Source organism: Cynara cardunculus, assembly GCF_001531365.2.
Source record: "Cynara cardunculus var. scolymus isolate 2C chromosome LG 5, CcrdV1, whole genome shotgun sequence".
Classification (NCBI taxonomy): domain Eukaryota; kingdom Viridiplantae; phylum Streptophyta; class Magnoliopsida; order Asterales; family Asteraceae; genus Cynara; species Cynara cardunculus.
In genome coordinates, this window is record NC_037532.1 from 1369656 (window position 1) to 1384661 (window position 15006).

Below are 15006 nucleotides of genomic sequence, written 5' to 3' on the forward strand. Positions count from 1 at the left end.
AATGGTTGTTTACCAAGCTYTGACCAAGTCAAATAGCAACCCYTTGTGGGTTGGAGCGTGTTTGTAAACAACATCCCTTCTTAYYGAATAAGAGCAAAATRTGGTCAATAGATAGTAAACAACCCCTCGTTTGATTAAAAAAAGATATACGTCATCATTTGGAGTCTCTCCATGACCATGATGGGGCATTTTTTTACACCATCACTCGATTATATATATTTTTCTAAAATTGATTCGYTGTTTCGACCTACTTATAATCAAAACCAGGTTATATTTGAGTAAAAAGTTGATTATCGATTACCCCAACTGATCTCATATGAACCCGTCTCAAAGGACATCAATGTAATAGTACCTTTTTTTTTTTGCCTCCAAAGGACACATGGCTATGTCATGTAATTAATAATTCCCATTACATCAACTTGTTATGATTTTTACAAACATCCTAAAATTTCAAACATATTCATTTACAACGAAGTACAATTTTATGAAGCCTAATATTGAATACAAAATCGACAATAGACMATGAATYTAGAGGGATATGGAATTGAATTCGGATTCAATTTTATGTTTTGTTTAAAGAAAGTCTATAATTCAAATTGTGGGATTTCATTTATACCGTGAATTTAGAAATACCACGAGTTTAGTTAGTATTTCATGGAATTTCATAACTTAATAATATTTTAAAATATATTAATCAATTAAATTTAATCATTTTAAATCATTTATGAAAAATAAAATTCATTTCAAATCAAACTCATCAAAATCTTTCAAACTAAAACTGACCTAAAATCCTTTCCCCAARTATTTCATGGGATTTCATAATTCATCTTTTTAATAAATGAATGTTTTAACTTATACAATTTAGTCTTGGAGGAGTTGCTCAATTGGTTAATTTTTACTATTAAAATTTCTATTAAGCGTTCTATGGAAAGTAAACACTTAAGCAGTGACAAATCAGGGTTATAATTAGGGGTTGTTTGTTTACCTCTTAATAATTCTCTTAAGTGACAGCTTATGAATCATTAAGAGGTGAATCGTGTTTGACAAAAAAAATCTTGCCTCTTAATGATTTTAAAACCATCTGAATAATTTTGTATCGTACACCTTTCTTAACCATTCAGCGCCATAATTTCATTGTAAACAACTATCAAATAATTGTATTTAAATTTTCACTATATCATGAGAGCCTCTTTCATTCTACCATTCAACAACTGCCAAACAACCCTTTAAAGGTCTATAAAGTTGCTCGGGATTTTTAAAGTTTTTTGATCGACTTCAAGCGATTTTTTTAGTGTTTTTGTCGATTTCAAAGAATTTTTTTGGTTTTTTATTAATTTCAAAAGATTTTTTTGCTGATTTCAAATAGAAATGCTCAAAAACTTAACTAACACGACYAACCCGACCCGAAAAATTCCAAAAAAGACCCAACCTAGAGTAAGCGGATACTTTTTTGATCAAAAAATCAACCAACCCGGCCCAATAAAAACCGACCCAATCCGGTAGCCGGTGCGTGTCCAGTCCGTTATGGTTGCTTTTGACCAATCGACCCTCTTTATCGTCGTTCTCGATAATTCTCTCCATCAAAGATATTATCAGCGGAGAGGATGAATTTGAACTAGGTTTTCTACTACAGGTACGTATTTTTCTCCGAGCACTTTTCAGATTCTTCGAGTTTCTATTCACGCTTTTCAATGTACATAATATACACAGAGATGTTCGCGTTGATTGTTTTATGTTTTTCGATTTCAAGTGTTTGAACGCTTTTCAAGGTGTTTGGTAGATGTAGTTGTTCGGTTCTTGTTTTGTGTATGTTCATGGATAAGTTGAAGTTGTTCAACAACTCAAGTTGACCTAATATGACAACTTGTAAGTTCTAAGTTTGAGAACTGCAAAATGTTCTTAGGCATTGAACCTTAGCGTTTTGTTTGATGTATTGAAGTTAGTCCTGTTGCAAATTTTAGGCATATTTGTGTTCGTTTGCTTGCCTCGTGTATGCTAGATTCAATTACACCGTTTATTTTTAGCGAAACTATTGAGTTACTATTTAAGTTTGGGGACTTCTTTGAACTTCTGATGTTACTATTGAGTTCTGTATTGATGCTAATGCTAATGTTAATTGACTATTGAGTWATGTTATGTATTTATTTGGCTTCTTACTTCTTACGGTTTCAATGGATGCTAACGTTACCCCAATATGTATTGATAAAGAGATGAAAGGAGAACCGAACACTGATAAAGAGGGTCGGGTGGTAGAGTATCTGTTGTTTGGGCTTACTTTGCAAAAGTAGAGGGTTGAAATCCAAATGATCCTAGGTGTGCTTGTAATTATTGTGGAAAAAAACAATGTAAGTCCGGGTAGGGAAACTAATAAAACACAAAAAGTACTTAGTTTTCAATGTGGTGGTGATGGTGTGGGAAATTTGTTGGCCGGGACTTTTAATAAAGAAAAATGTCGCAATGCCTTGGCTAGGTTTGTGGTGAAAGATGACAACCTTTTAGTGTCGTTGATGGTGACGGGTTTAGAGAGCTTTTTCAAATCTTGGAACCTAGTTTGATGTTCCTTTCCACGGAGGCAAATCTTTGCTTGTTAGGTAAGAGGATAGCAAGTTATGAAATTCGTCCCCCAGTTTGATATTATGGTGTCGGTATAGACCGAAATTCTTAACGAGTGGAAATCGTCGGGGTATTTGGGTAAATAGGTATAATCCTAAGTCTAAGCATTCTACTTCGTAAGTTCGTATGGTATTTCGTAGGAATAAAGGTGCCATTTTAGGATTTCGTTTCCTAGTACCATGGCCAATATGAACTCCAGCTGGGAATGTACACGCGATAGAATAATTACGTCAATTGATCGAGATATGGTATGGTAGGATAGAATTACAAAAGCCTTGCCAAAACCCCTGTATGGCTTCGTCTGCATAAGTATTTTTGTTGGAACATTGATACGTAACTGATGGAATGCTTATAGTATCTCCATTACCTGATAAATATTTCTCTCACACATCAGTTTTATTACAAGTTATCGAACCTATGGATCTATGCACTCTAGGGCAGTCAAACCAGCTCTCATACGAGCTCCCGACAGTTCATTCGTCTGATTGTAAACTAGAGCCATTTTTGATTCTGCAATATAACTTGCAGCCATGGGTAGAACTTTTTTTTTTTTTTTTTTTTTTTTTTTTTTTGTCTTTTAGCTATCTCTGCATGTGAGGGAGGTGTCACTTGCCAAGACAGTGACATCTGAGTCAAACTGTAAATGGAATTCCACTGAGAGATGGTGATTTTGTTCAATTTCCCAATCCAATATTCCATAAACTCGATACGCCAAATTACAAAATTACCCATTAGTCCCATGTGAAAACCCCAAAATCCAAAACCCTTCCCGTCATCCTTCCCGTTTTTGTCCACGCCATTACAAGGTAAGGTGCCTTTTCTCCTTCAACTGCTTTTCTAGGGTTTCAATGACTGCAAGTTTTTTGCTTTCTGATTAGTAATAATAACCAGTTACTTAATTAAAGTATTCATGGAATTATGGATTTGGGTTTTTCCTTTTTTTGTTACTGATTCTCTTACTTTTTTGTAGTGCATGCCAACTGTTCGATGAAACTTCCATTGTTTTCAACTTGGTATTTTTTGTTTAATGAAGTGCAAGTAAACATCGATTTTGTTTGAAACTTGGGATCTTTTGCTTTGTAGAGCGTTAAATAAACTTGGATGTTTGATTTTGTTCGAATTAAGTGAACTTGGATGATTGAATGCTGTTGGGAACTTGGGTTTTTTGTCCCGTGAAGAGTCATGTAAACTTAGATGTTTGATTTTTGTTTCAAATTTGGGATTTTTTTGTTCTGTGAAGTGTCAAGTAAACTTGGATTTTGATTGACACTTGGGATTTTTGTTCTATAATTTGTTAGGTAATGCTTTCTTCCTTTCTGCTTTGTTCCTGTTGACACTCTGACTATGATAAACTGTAATGTTGATAGTTTTTTATGTATATTTTAATAGTTATGGGTAAGTACTTTTACAAAGAGAAAAAGAATTGTTGATTTGTCGGAGTCGACTACCAATGATAATACTGATGTTGCTGTCGATATATAAAGAGAAAAAACTGAGCATTCATCTGTACGGTATGCACATGTATGTACAAGTAAAATTGTCTGGTATGCACACGTGCATAAAACCAAGAAACAACTCCAATTACTTGTATGCACATGGGTATATTGTACAGATGAACGGTTACCTGGGTGTTTCTCAGTTTTTCTTTTTTAAGGGTTTTCTCCAAAACCTCCCTCTCTATATTTTGTTTTATTTAAGAGGATCACCCTAGGTAATATTTCTAGCTCTTCCCCTCCATAGGTGTGAGGTGGCAATAGAAGCAGGAAGACTTCTATGAAGAGAATGTGTATTACTGCTAAGAGAATGTGAACTATTCAGTAACTACAATACTACAGTCCTGATAAGGCCATGTTAGATTAGCAGAATAGTGAAACAAATTAAGCAGCTTGAGAAAATAAGGGTTATTTTGACCATTTACTTTAAATGATAATATTATTAACAACATAACCTTCTGACAAGTTTAGTGTCGTTCTTGTGTACGGAAGTGGCTTTCTCAAACCTGTCTGAATGTCATGGATTGAAAAGAAACTTGTGAGAAAGGTCATTTAACCAAATGACCCTGAAAAGAAGAGGATCTATGCAATTTTCGTAGATGCGTAATTTTTTGTGTTGTTTATTTAGGATAAGGTAAAAGCCAAGGAAAGACAAGTGGTTGCAAAATTATATACATATGGATACTGAAGCAAATGGAGAAGGTGGCTCTTTGGTTCTGATAAAGCAAGGCGCTGAAGCCGTGAGTCGATTTAGTTTTATACTTGATGCTTTTATTGTGTTTGGAGCATGGAAGTTGAGATTTAGAAGTTAAAGCTCGTATTTGCATATTTGAAACTGAAATTGGTTCGACTCTGATTCCAAGCTTATGCAATTAGGGTGCGTTTGGTATCCAGACATGATATGACAGGACAAAATAGTTGTTCAGTGTTTGGTAAGACAGAATTGGACATGACAGAATAGAAAAAATGACCAAGTTACCCCTAATGAGTTTTTTTTTTACATATTTTGATTAATTTATGTAAACTATGATAAAATAAGTATCTTTTATAAAAAAATAATTATTAGAAAATTTTCTTCAAGACGATTAAAAATGACACCAAAATAAAAGGTTTATATGGTTTCCAAATTTTATTTTATACTTTTTCTATATTGTTTTTTAACTATTAATATTTAATTAATTGCATAAATTAATCAAAATATAGAAACCGTTGAAAAATAATATTTTGACGACAGTAAAATGAAAATTTAAAGAGAATTAAATATAATAAATAAAATTTAAAGAATGAATAAAATGTAAAGAGGGAGGTGCATTTGCTGTTTTAGAAGAGAATTAGGTTTTATTTTGAGGTTATATCAGTAAAGGTTTGTTCCACCTTGTTCCATAGGGTGTGGGTGGAACAAGCTCGTTCCACTTTGTTCCACATAAAAGTCTTGCCAAACACAGTGATCCTTGTTCTGAAAGTGGTGTGCACTAAAAAATGTAAGCAACGCTTGGGAGGGAATTTTACTTATTTAACAAGGAAATTATCTACTCCATCAAACTAGTTTTGGGTTCGAATCCCGGGCAACCCATTGTCATATTTAAATTATATTGTATGTCTAGTGTATAGAAATCCTTCTTTATTTTTGCAAATTTTTTATTTTCTATTATGTCCGGTTTACCAAATGCATCCTTAGAGTTCCAAAACGGACCCGTATTTTGATATGGTTTGACTTGCATGCTATGTGTAGGTAACATATATTTATCTTGTATATTGGTTGATATTTATCAGAGAGTTTTCGAGTCAACGTTTGCTGGAAGGAAGTCTGTTGTTAAGGAACGTTTCTCAAAGAAGTATAGGCATCCGACTTTAGATTCAAAGCTCACGCTCAAGCGCTTAAATGCGGTTTGTTGCTTAGATTAACACTATTCTCAACCCTTTTTTAATTTTCAAAGATTTCATCGTGATTATTCTTGATATATTTCATGATTTATAGGAGGCTAGGTGTATGACAAAGGCTAGGAGGCTTGGAGTTTCTACTCCCGTGCTTTATGCGGTAGATCCTGTATCACACACACTAACTTTTGAGTATGTGGAAGGTCCATCAATCAAAGATATATTCCTTGAATTTGGATTGCAAGGAGTTGTTGAAGAAAGGATGGATGACATTGCCTTGCAAATTGGAGATACCATTGGCAAGTTACATGATGGTGGAGTCATTCATGGGGACTTGACCACATCGAATATGTTATGGCGTAGTGGCAGCAATCAGCTGGTACGTGATATTTAATCCTTCTATTCCTTTTTATAAGATTATATGATTCGGTTTCTTGATTATGCTAGTAGTGTCAGTGATATATATATATATATACACACACACACACCACACACACACACAAATAGATAGATAGATATATAGATAGATATCGAGAGAGAGAGAGAGAGGGAGGTTCAGGGGAAAACGCCCCAAAAAATGAAAAACTGAAGAACACCTTGGTGTGGACAGTATGCAGATGTGCATACAAGTAATTGAAGTTGTTTCTTGGTTTCTATGCACGTGTGCATACCGCACAATTTACTTGTATGCACATCTGCATACTGTCCACATGAACGGTTACTAGAGTGTTCCTTAGTTTTTCATTTTTTTTGGTGGTTCTCTCCTGAACCTGACCCTATACATGTGTGTGTGTGACTGATGCTAATTCAAGCACTTGCATGCTTTTTCATGGTTTAAATTATTGGCTAAACTTGCTAAGCATGGACCACTTAAAATGATTTACTTGACAAATGCTCAACTCTTTTTTGGCATTGTGGATGGTTACTGTGCAATGAAAAGCCAAGTTTTATGGTTAGAAAAGAATCATTCTTTTAGTAATCAACAAGTTGCAAGTTGTTCCAGTGTTCCCATTTATGGTGGCGGTATTGAGGATATTACTTGTCTTATTTGGAACAATGGAGTTGTTACGTATCTGCCGATTTGATGGCTTGGAAAGTGAGAACCATCAAACCTTGAGGGTCTGCTCAACTGGCAAATAAAAGCTAGGCCTTGGGGCTCCTCCGGGTGAGCACTTTAGGGCCATTCATGAGATTAGTTGAGGTACGTGCTAGCTGGTCTGGACACCCACGGTCACCCAAAAAAGAAAAGAAAGAACCATCAAGTTGATGGTATAATAGAATTTTGGATGAATTTTGAAGACTAGATATCCGTATGATTCCAATGATATATAGTTGAAGTTCCTGTACTGATGCAAATGAGAACATGTATGATTTAGCTTCGGACGGGACTGTTTTTTTGTATCGGACAGTTTTAATTATTGAAAAATCACTCGTTTTTGTTTTTGTAAGTCTATTTTGCCATCTCTTCTCAGGTATTAATTGATTTTGGTCTGAGCTTCGTATCAACCCTTCCGGAAGACAAAGCTGTTGATTTATACGTACTGGAACGAGCTTTGCTTTCGATGCATTCCTCATGTGGAAATGTGGTAAGCCATTTGGAAATTCATTGATTCTCCATGATACCGTATTCTCAATTGAAAATAGTCACTTACTGTGCGTTTAGCATGCGAACTGGACACGACTGGATGGGCGAGAATGAGGGTTTTTGGGGGGGGGGGGTTGTGAAAGAATTCCGGAAGGTTTTAAATTTTGATGTGACAAGGATAATTTAGTAATTTACCAATCTTGTCTCGTCCCCTGAGTTTTGTTTTGCCAATTTTGGTTGGACAAAAAAAATGCATTTTGGCCCCATCGGTATTGTACTGATCCATGTACCATACACACCCATAAGCCACTGAAACAAACCCTAACTTGAAATTGGCTTTTAAAGACACGGTAATTGACCAAAGGGCCGTTGGCCCAGCGGCACCTAGTATCGCAGCCATATTTTTTAAGTATATAATATATATATATATACACGGCAAATATCAACAAATGAACTCACACATCATCCTCACCTCTGGTGAGGTTTGAACCCCTGACCTCCTCGGAGTACAAACCTCACCAAATATGAGAATGCGTATGTGAGTTTTGCAGTATCAAAATTATAATTATTATCCTCTTAAAAAAAGACAGTAATTGGATTTTACTGACATAACTTTGGTTTGACATTCTTGAATAGATGGATAAGATACTTGCTGCATATAGGAAGTCTTCAAAGCAATGGTCATCCACTCTTAATAAACTTGGTCAAGGTACAGTATTATTTCATGTATTCTCCTCTACATTCATTTCATATCTTTGTTTTCTTGTGGTACTGTCTTTGTCCCAAAATAAATGCAATATTTCCTTTTCTGTGATCTTCCAAATCTTGATTCACAAGATTCCTTGGGTTTTTTGTCGGTAAAGATGTTTTAGATATCTGAATACCATTGAAGGGGCAGGGAAGGTTCATTTGAGATTCGTGAGAACCAACTATTCATGAATTATTTCTCGTGAATATGATGAATAATGAAAATGCATGATATTCATGAATAGTTGGTTCTCATGCTTCTCAAAATATTTATGGTTTCTAAATGAACTTTCCAGATGAAGCCTTATAAAGCCTTATATGAGATCATGTATTGAATCAAACCCTGCATTTGTTGTTTTTTGGGCAACCATGGGTTTCCAACAAGGACGGACCGAGAAGTTTTTTCAAACGATGGCACTATTTGACTATAAGAAACAAATATAGGGATATTTTTTACAAAATCATCATTGATCTGTTGGTTAGTTCATTGTTTTTTAATATGCGAGGTCTTGTGTTCAAGTCTTTTATTGCAATTTTTTTCCAAAAACATAATAGATTAGAAATTGAAAATTAAAAACTAAGAAAATGACACTAGCAGGATTCGAACTCGGGTCTGGGGTGGAAGAAAAGCCTTGCAAACGAACTCTACGAATGAAAATTTGTGTTCTCATTTTAGTTTCAAAACATATACAATGACACACAACAAATTAATACAATGGCACTTTCACGACCCTAGAATTTTACACTGCGATGGATGAACAATATGGCGACACCGGCCACCTTATGCTCTACATCGGGTCCGTCCATGGTTTTTGGGCCGGCTTACATGCACCAACTAATTCCCCGGGTGACCACGAATGGCCACCTCCATGGCTACAAAGGCTTTGGCAGCGCCTAGATTTGCACCCGGGGAAGATGAGATTTCCACTACATTCCCTAGAGCCTTAACCAGTGCCCCGCAACCGAAGTGGTTGTTACCCTGCATTTGTTTGGGTTGGAGCAGTATTCGACTTTTTTTGCTTATTACATTTTTGCAATTGCATCTTAAACTTGCCAGTGAGATTACGAGGCAGAAAACGAACCATGGTTGGATGAACCCACGCTGCCATTTATTATACGATGCTGGAGCCATATACCAGCGACATGCCTTACTACCCACCGATTACAAGATTCGTAGAACGCCATATTGTTCATCCGGTATGTACTAAATTCTTTTAAGGTTGTATTTATGCTGATCTACGCATTCGGATAACCGTCGTTGGTGAATTCAGAATTTTCATTTCAGATGATGGCATTGACAGCCATAGACTGTTAAATTAACTACCATGTTAGCTTCATAGCAAGTTTATCTCATTGTATTAGGGTTTGTAATATGATCTTCACATAAACAACCGTTGTACGTTTTGGAGTAATGGTAGCCGGTAAGGTTTGCTTATATCATACCCCTGATTCTAGCTCTATGTGAGGTATATTAGTATTTGGTTTAGCTCGTAAGCTAATTTATTATGGACAATTATGTGCAAAAAATGGGTTATTGTTCAGTTTACGTGGGATTCAACTTTCAAGACAGATTGTGCAGTTTGATCTAATTTTATTTGGTATATTTAAATGCAAACCATCTGATTTGTACAAACAGTGAAAACTACCAGATCCATCGATTTCATTGTTTAATCTTATGAAATTTTTTCATAAAATTGTTTAATCTTGTACAATTGTTTCATATAATACTTTTTTTGATACGGTTGTTTCATATATGGTTATGAAATTGTTTCATATAATAATTAATGAAATTGTTTCATGTATTTCTCTAAAATTAAAATAATGAAGATAATATCCATGATTAACACGATTTATAATAAAATTGATTAATCAATTTTCATTAATTACAAAAAATGAAGAAAATGAAAAATTATGATTTGTTGAATGAGGTTTGTACAAATAACATGGTTTGCATGGTAAATCTACTTTAGTTATATAACCTTTAAATTAGAGACAATGAAATTGAATTCTATTAATTAATTTATTTTATTATTTATATATTTTATTATCATTTTTGTTTGTATTAATATCAATATTTTGTTTTAAAAATATTATGAAATATCAAAAATTTATTATTTTTTAAAGCTATTTTATGTTTTTCAACTAGTTTATCAGTTAGTCAAGTGATGTTGATCGAGATAGACCTAATTATATTTTCACATATTTTTAATTATATATTTAAAAAAAAAAACCATTTTCAGCTACGTGTATATATATACTCTCATGTTTAAAAAGAAGTCGTTCATCTTTCTTATTTTAAATGATTAAATTTAGAATATTTTTTTAATAAATAAATTTATTAAACTTGTAAAAATTGGTAYTTACATCTTTTTAACCAAAAGATTACATATAACTGGTTAGAAAAAGTTTTMAAGAAAAAAAAACTAAATAACTTGTAATTTAACTTGATTTATATTCTGGATAACGTACTTTCAAAACTTTTCATTTTGATATCTAAGAGGTAATGTTTTAAACATTTAAGTACCCAGGTAACTGGTTGAAGCATTAACCGGTTATCATGCTGATATGACGAGTGATGTAGTATCCAACTTAATATTATTTGCTGGCGTGTTTAGTGACATTAATTTTTTTAATCAAAAATTAGTTTTTTTTAATCTAAAATTAGTTTTCAACTGGTTATCCGAGTAGTTAAATATTTAAAATTTTACATTTTAGGTACCAAAATGAAAGTTTCAAAAGTGTGTTACCGAAAATATGAATCAAGTTAAAATACATTACTTTTTATGCAATTTTCTCTATTTTAAAAACAATTTAGAGGGTGTTTGGTTCAGTCAGAGAAATGAAAATAAGAATGAATTTTCATTCCCCCGTTTAACCTGGAATTAGAATTTGGGTTTTTGGAAGAACAAGCCCATTATATTATATAAAATCAAAAAAAAAAAATCATTTCCATTTTATAATACACTAACCGAACAACCCCTGAAAAGTTTGGATCCTACCAATAATCAGATTCTGATAAAGCGGGTCCAATTTGGATTTGTATTGGTGGTCTGGGGCCTCTGGGCCCAAGTTATTGAAATGGGCCGAGGTAAAACTCATCCATCTGATTTCTGAAGCTTCCATGGAAGCTCTGGCTCTTAGCTGTCGTCGTCTTCTCCTTCATCCCGATCTCTTCAGTCCCAAACGTCGCAGGAACCCTAGGGACCGTCCCTAACTACAGTTTCCAAATAATTTACCACTGCATCCCTTCCGTTTTCTGGATTAAAACCTCCTCTATTTCTCCCGACAAAAACGTTCGATTAATTTCCGATGCGGTTTGCAATTTCGTAACTCTGATTGGTACGGAGTTTTAGTTATTAAGGTACTCCAGCTTACAGTTCCCGAAAATCCGATTTGTAAGTAGAGAAGCTGATTGCTGATTCACTTTGTGTGGTGTTTTGCACTTGTATGAATTTGATGTGGTGATCGTTTAGTTCAAATTATGACCTAATATTGCTTCCAAGCCATACAAAAATGGAGTTACTTAACGTGCTCTTTATATGTTACATTATAGGTTTTCAGAATATGTGGAACCCATAATGAAGACAGGAAGAACGGAGGTTCCAACGTATACAAAGTAGAAATAGTCCACAAGTGCGACTCTACCATGCCCTTTTTAACAGAGGCTGAACGGGTACAGATTGTCGAGAGCTGTTGAGAGAGGGCTAAGATTGGGCTAAATGGATCTGGGGGATAGATGAGTACAGGTTTTCCCATAGCGTTCCTTCCCTAGAAATTGTAGACTGCCTCTGCACCATGTGAGATTATGGCTGTTTGGATGGATTTTCATAAGTCTCGTATAGATAAAGCTATTTGTGTGGTCGTGTAAATTGCGAAAGTTTTTTTGGGAGGATTTTTCATATATGGAAGGAGGTGTGGAAAAAACTTGGTTTTTTGCATAATGCTCCCTAAGCACTTTCTATATATCATTAAGCCATTACCAATCGGTCATGTATAGCCGACTGAATAAGTTATGAGTCCCATTAAGCTCATTAAGCAGCTAACAAACAGGCCTTACGTGAAACCCCAAATATTTACCCTCTAAAAAAGAGTATTTCTCAAGGGAAGGGACATATATTAAGGAGAAATAGTCCAAGTCTAGTCGACGTTCGTAAAAAGAAATCAAAGATTTTATAAGGAACCTCCCTTAGATTTAATGATTATCCTACATTTGGGTATAAAAAGTCATTTAGTAACCAAAAGGTGGTGCCTGATTGGTTTGAGTTTGGCTCCAAAGGTCAAAAGTACTAGGAGGTCTCAGGTTCAAATCCAAGGAGGAACAAAAATCATCTTGTGGCCATGGAGGTTTAAATACGGTGGCTCCGGGCTATCTGCAAAACAGTTGGTCGTCCTGGGATTAATCGGCTCGCATAGCTGGTTGGATATCCAAGTTAATCAAAAAAAAAAAAAAACCATTTAGTATTTGAGAATTGTGTAGATTGCATACAGAAATGATCTTCCTTTTGCCATAAGTTGAAGGGGTGAAAGACTTTTACTTGCCTCACCAACTTAGATCACTAAGTTGACTGCAGGATCATAGTTTTGGATGACCAATGTGAATAAACTAATAAGCTGGCAGAATGCAATAAGTATGGAGTTATTTATTGATCTCCATTTACATTGAGTAAAAGAGGAAGGAAACCTGCATCCACAACTTTTAGCTACACAGTTAAAAGTTCAAACCTAGAATTTACTTGGCCAAGATAGTAACTGTCTAGATGTAATTCTTCTGACCTTTTGTGTTTCCAGTGCGATTACGGATAATGGAGAATTACTGATCCTGTTTTTTGTTTCGTCTCCGGTGTATAATTTGGTGACATTTTGTTTGAGGATCTCCGTGTTGTATTGCTCATACCATGCTAGTATTTGTTCTTTCTAACTGTTTGCTCACACTTTTACACAAGTCGAGGGTTTCAAGAAACAACCACTCTACTCTTATGGGGTTGAGGTCAGGTCTATGTACMCCACCCCAAAAAAGACCCTAYTTTCAAGTGGGTTTTATTGGGTCAGTTTTGTTTGGTTTATCTTCGTATTACCTCTGGTCAATTAGGTCCGTTAAGATTTGGAATTTACAAGCTTTTGTGTGTAAACATGTTAAGATGTTGGTTGTAAGATTCCACATTGGTTGAGGAGGGGAACTAACTATAAGGGACTGGATATCTCCTCCACYAGATGCATTTTAAAACCATGAATCAAGGTGTGTGGACAAAGCGGGCAATATCTGGTACAATTGGCCTGAGATGAGATCTTACATTGGTGCTCATCCTTTATGCTGGTGGTATGCGAACTTTTGTGTTTTCTTATTTGGTTTTTAGTGGGAGCGATTGTTGTTGATTTTGGGCATGCTCTTTTGGCTGTCAGCTACCCAATTCATCAACTTACTTCCTGTCTCCAATACAAGACAATATATGCATACATAATGTGTATTATGTAACTATATCTTGTAATATCCCGAAAGTGATGGCATAAAATGGCATGTGTAGTGGACCATAAGTAGTTGGATCATGCCTCACCTCCACTTCATTTCAGGATTGCTAGCTAAGCATGAATTTTTAAAACCATTGATTATTAGCCTATTTGCAGTTTAGAAAAGATTTCTCATTAATTTGATCGATCATTTTTATAGTATTGATTCAGTGGTTATACATGTGTTTTTTAGCGTTTATGAATGAAAGTTTAAGCTACCAACTCATCATAATTGCTACATTGATTGATTCCAAACATATTCATTGGTGAATGATTGCTGATTGATGGTAACTCATACAAGTTTGCTAGTAGTTAATGATACATGCATACATACATACATACATACATACACTATGCTATGCTACTTCATTCTTTACCATTGTCAAAGTTTAGTGTTTTCTCATGGTTCTTTGCATATAAACCAAACCAAAACCGACACTGTAAATCTCATTTGAAATGGTTCTTTGAGATATGATTCGTTGCATATTCAGATAGAACTGCAATATCTTTTCTAGTCCTTGTTCCTTCTATATGTCTGCTCTCATAGTCACAACAAGGGTTTTCACGGAAGCATATGCTCTACTTTTTGAGGTAAGGGTTAGTTCTATGTACATTTTATCATCCAAGACCCTACTTTCGAGTGAGATATACTGTGTGAGTTTGGTTTTAGTTAAACAGTCATTTGGTCCCCCCCCCCTCCTCTCCAGCAACTACATTTGCTCATTTTTGTTTTATTCATAAAATATGCAACCCTGTGTAAATATAATAGCTTATCTTGTATTGGGTCAAGGGATATCATATTATAGATGCACAATTCTCTTATTGGCCAAGTTGCTATAAAAGAATCTCTAGTAGTTATGGTTACAAAAAGTAACAGTACTGCATACATAACATACAAATTGTGGGAATTGAACTGTGTCTTCTTTTACTTGTTGATGGATGGGGTGGGGTGGTCACATAACATACAAATTGTGGAAATCAGGTCACATGGTTGCACATTTTAGGTTGCATTATTTGGTGGGAAACTGCTCTCTGTTCTTTTATTCTTTCATCTTTTATGGGCATGTTTAAAAATTGCGGTTATGCACCTCTCTCATCGTGGAAAGGCAATCTCTCTCCGGAGACGATAAATTAAATGTTTAAAACATATTAAGTGGTCTTTTTCTATCATTCACAATGTGCAAC

The 15006-nt window shown here is 34.8% G+C and overlaps 1 protein-coding gene and 1 long non-coding RNA gene across 3 annotated transcripts; both read left to right on the forward strand.

Moving 5' to 3' along the window:
• Positions 1-1526: 1526 nt before the first annotated feature.
• Positions 1527-9756, forward strand: LOC112513314 (EKC/KEOPS complex subunit TP53RK). 2 transcript variants are annotated; one of them, XM_025119543.1, is made up of 7 exons: positions 1527-1633; positions 4735-4846; positions 5880-5993; positions 6085-6363; positions 7457-7570; positions 8206-8278; positions 9374-9756. In XM_025119543.1, exons 2-7 carry the CDS (start codon positions 4784-4786, stop codon positions 9409-9411), a joined length of 681 nt encoding a protein of 226 aa, XP_024975311.1. In that variant the 5' UTR covers positions 1527-1633; positions 4735-4783; the 3' UTR covers positions 9412-9756. The 2 variants fall into 2 exon arrangements, with proteins under 2 accessions (XP_024975311.1, XP_024975312.1); XM_025119544.1 differs by lacking the exon at positions 1527-1633 and adding an exon at positions 3609-3626.
• Positions 9757-11437: 1681 nt separating this feature from the next.
• LOC112513665 lies at positions 11438-12234 on the forward strand. The gene is made up of 2 exons (XR_003069288.1): positions 11438-11677; positions 11870-12234. It is a non-coding gene; the product is annotated as an uncharacterized LOC112513665 (long non-coding RNA).
• The last annotated feature ends 2772 nt before the right edge of the window (positions 12235-15006 follow it).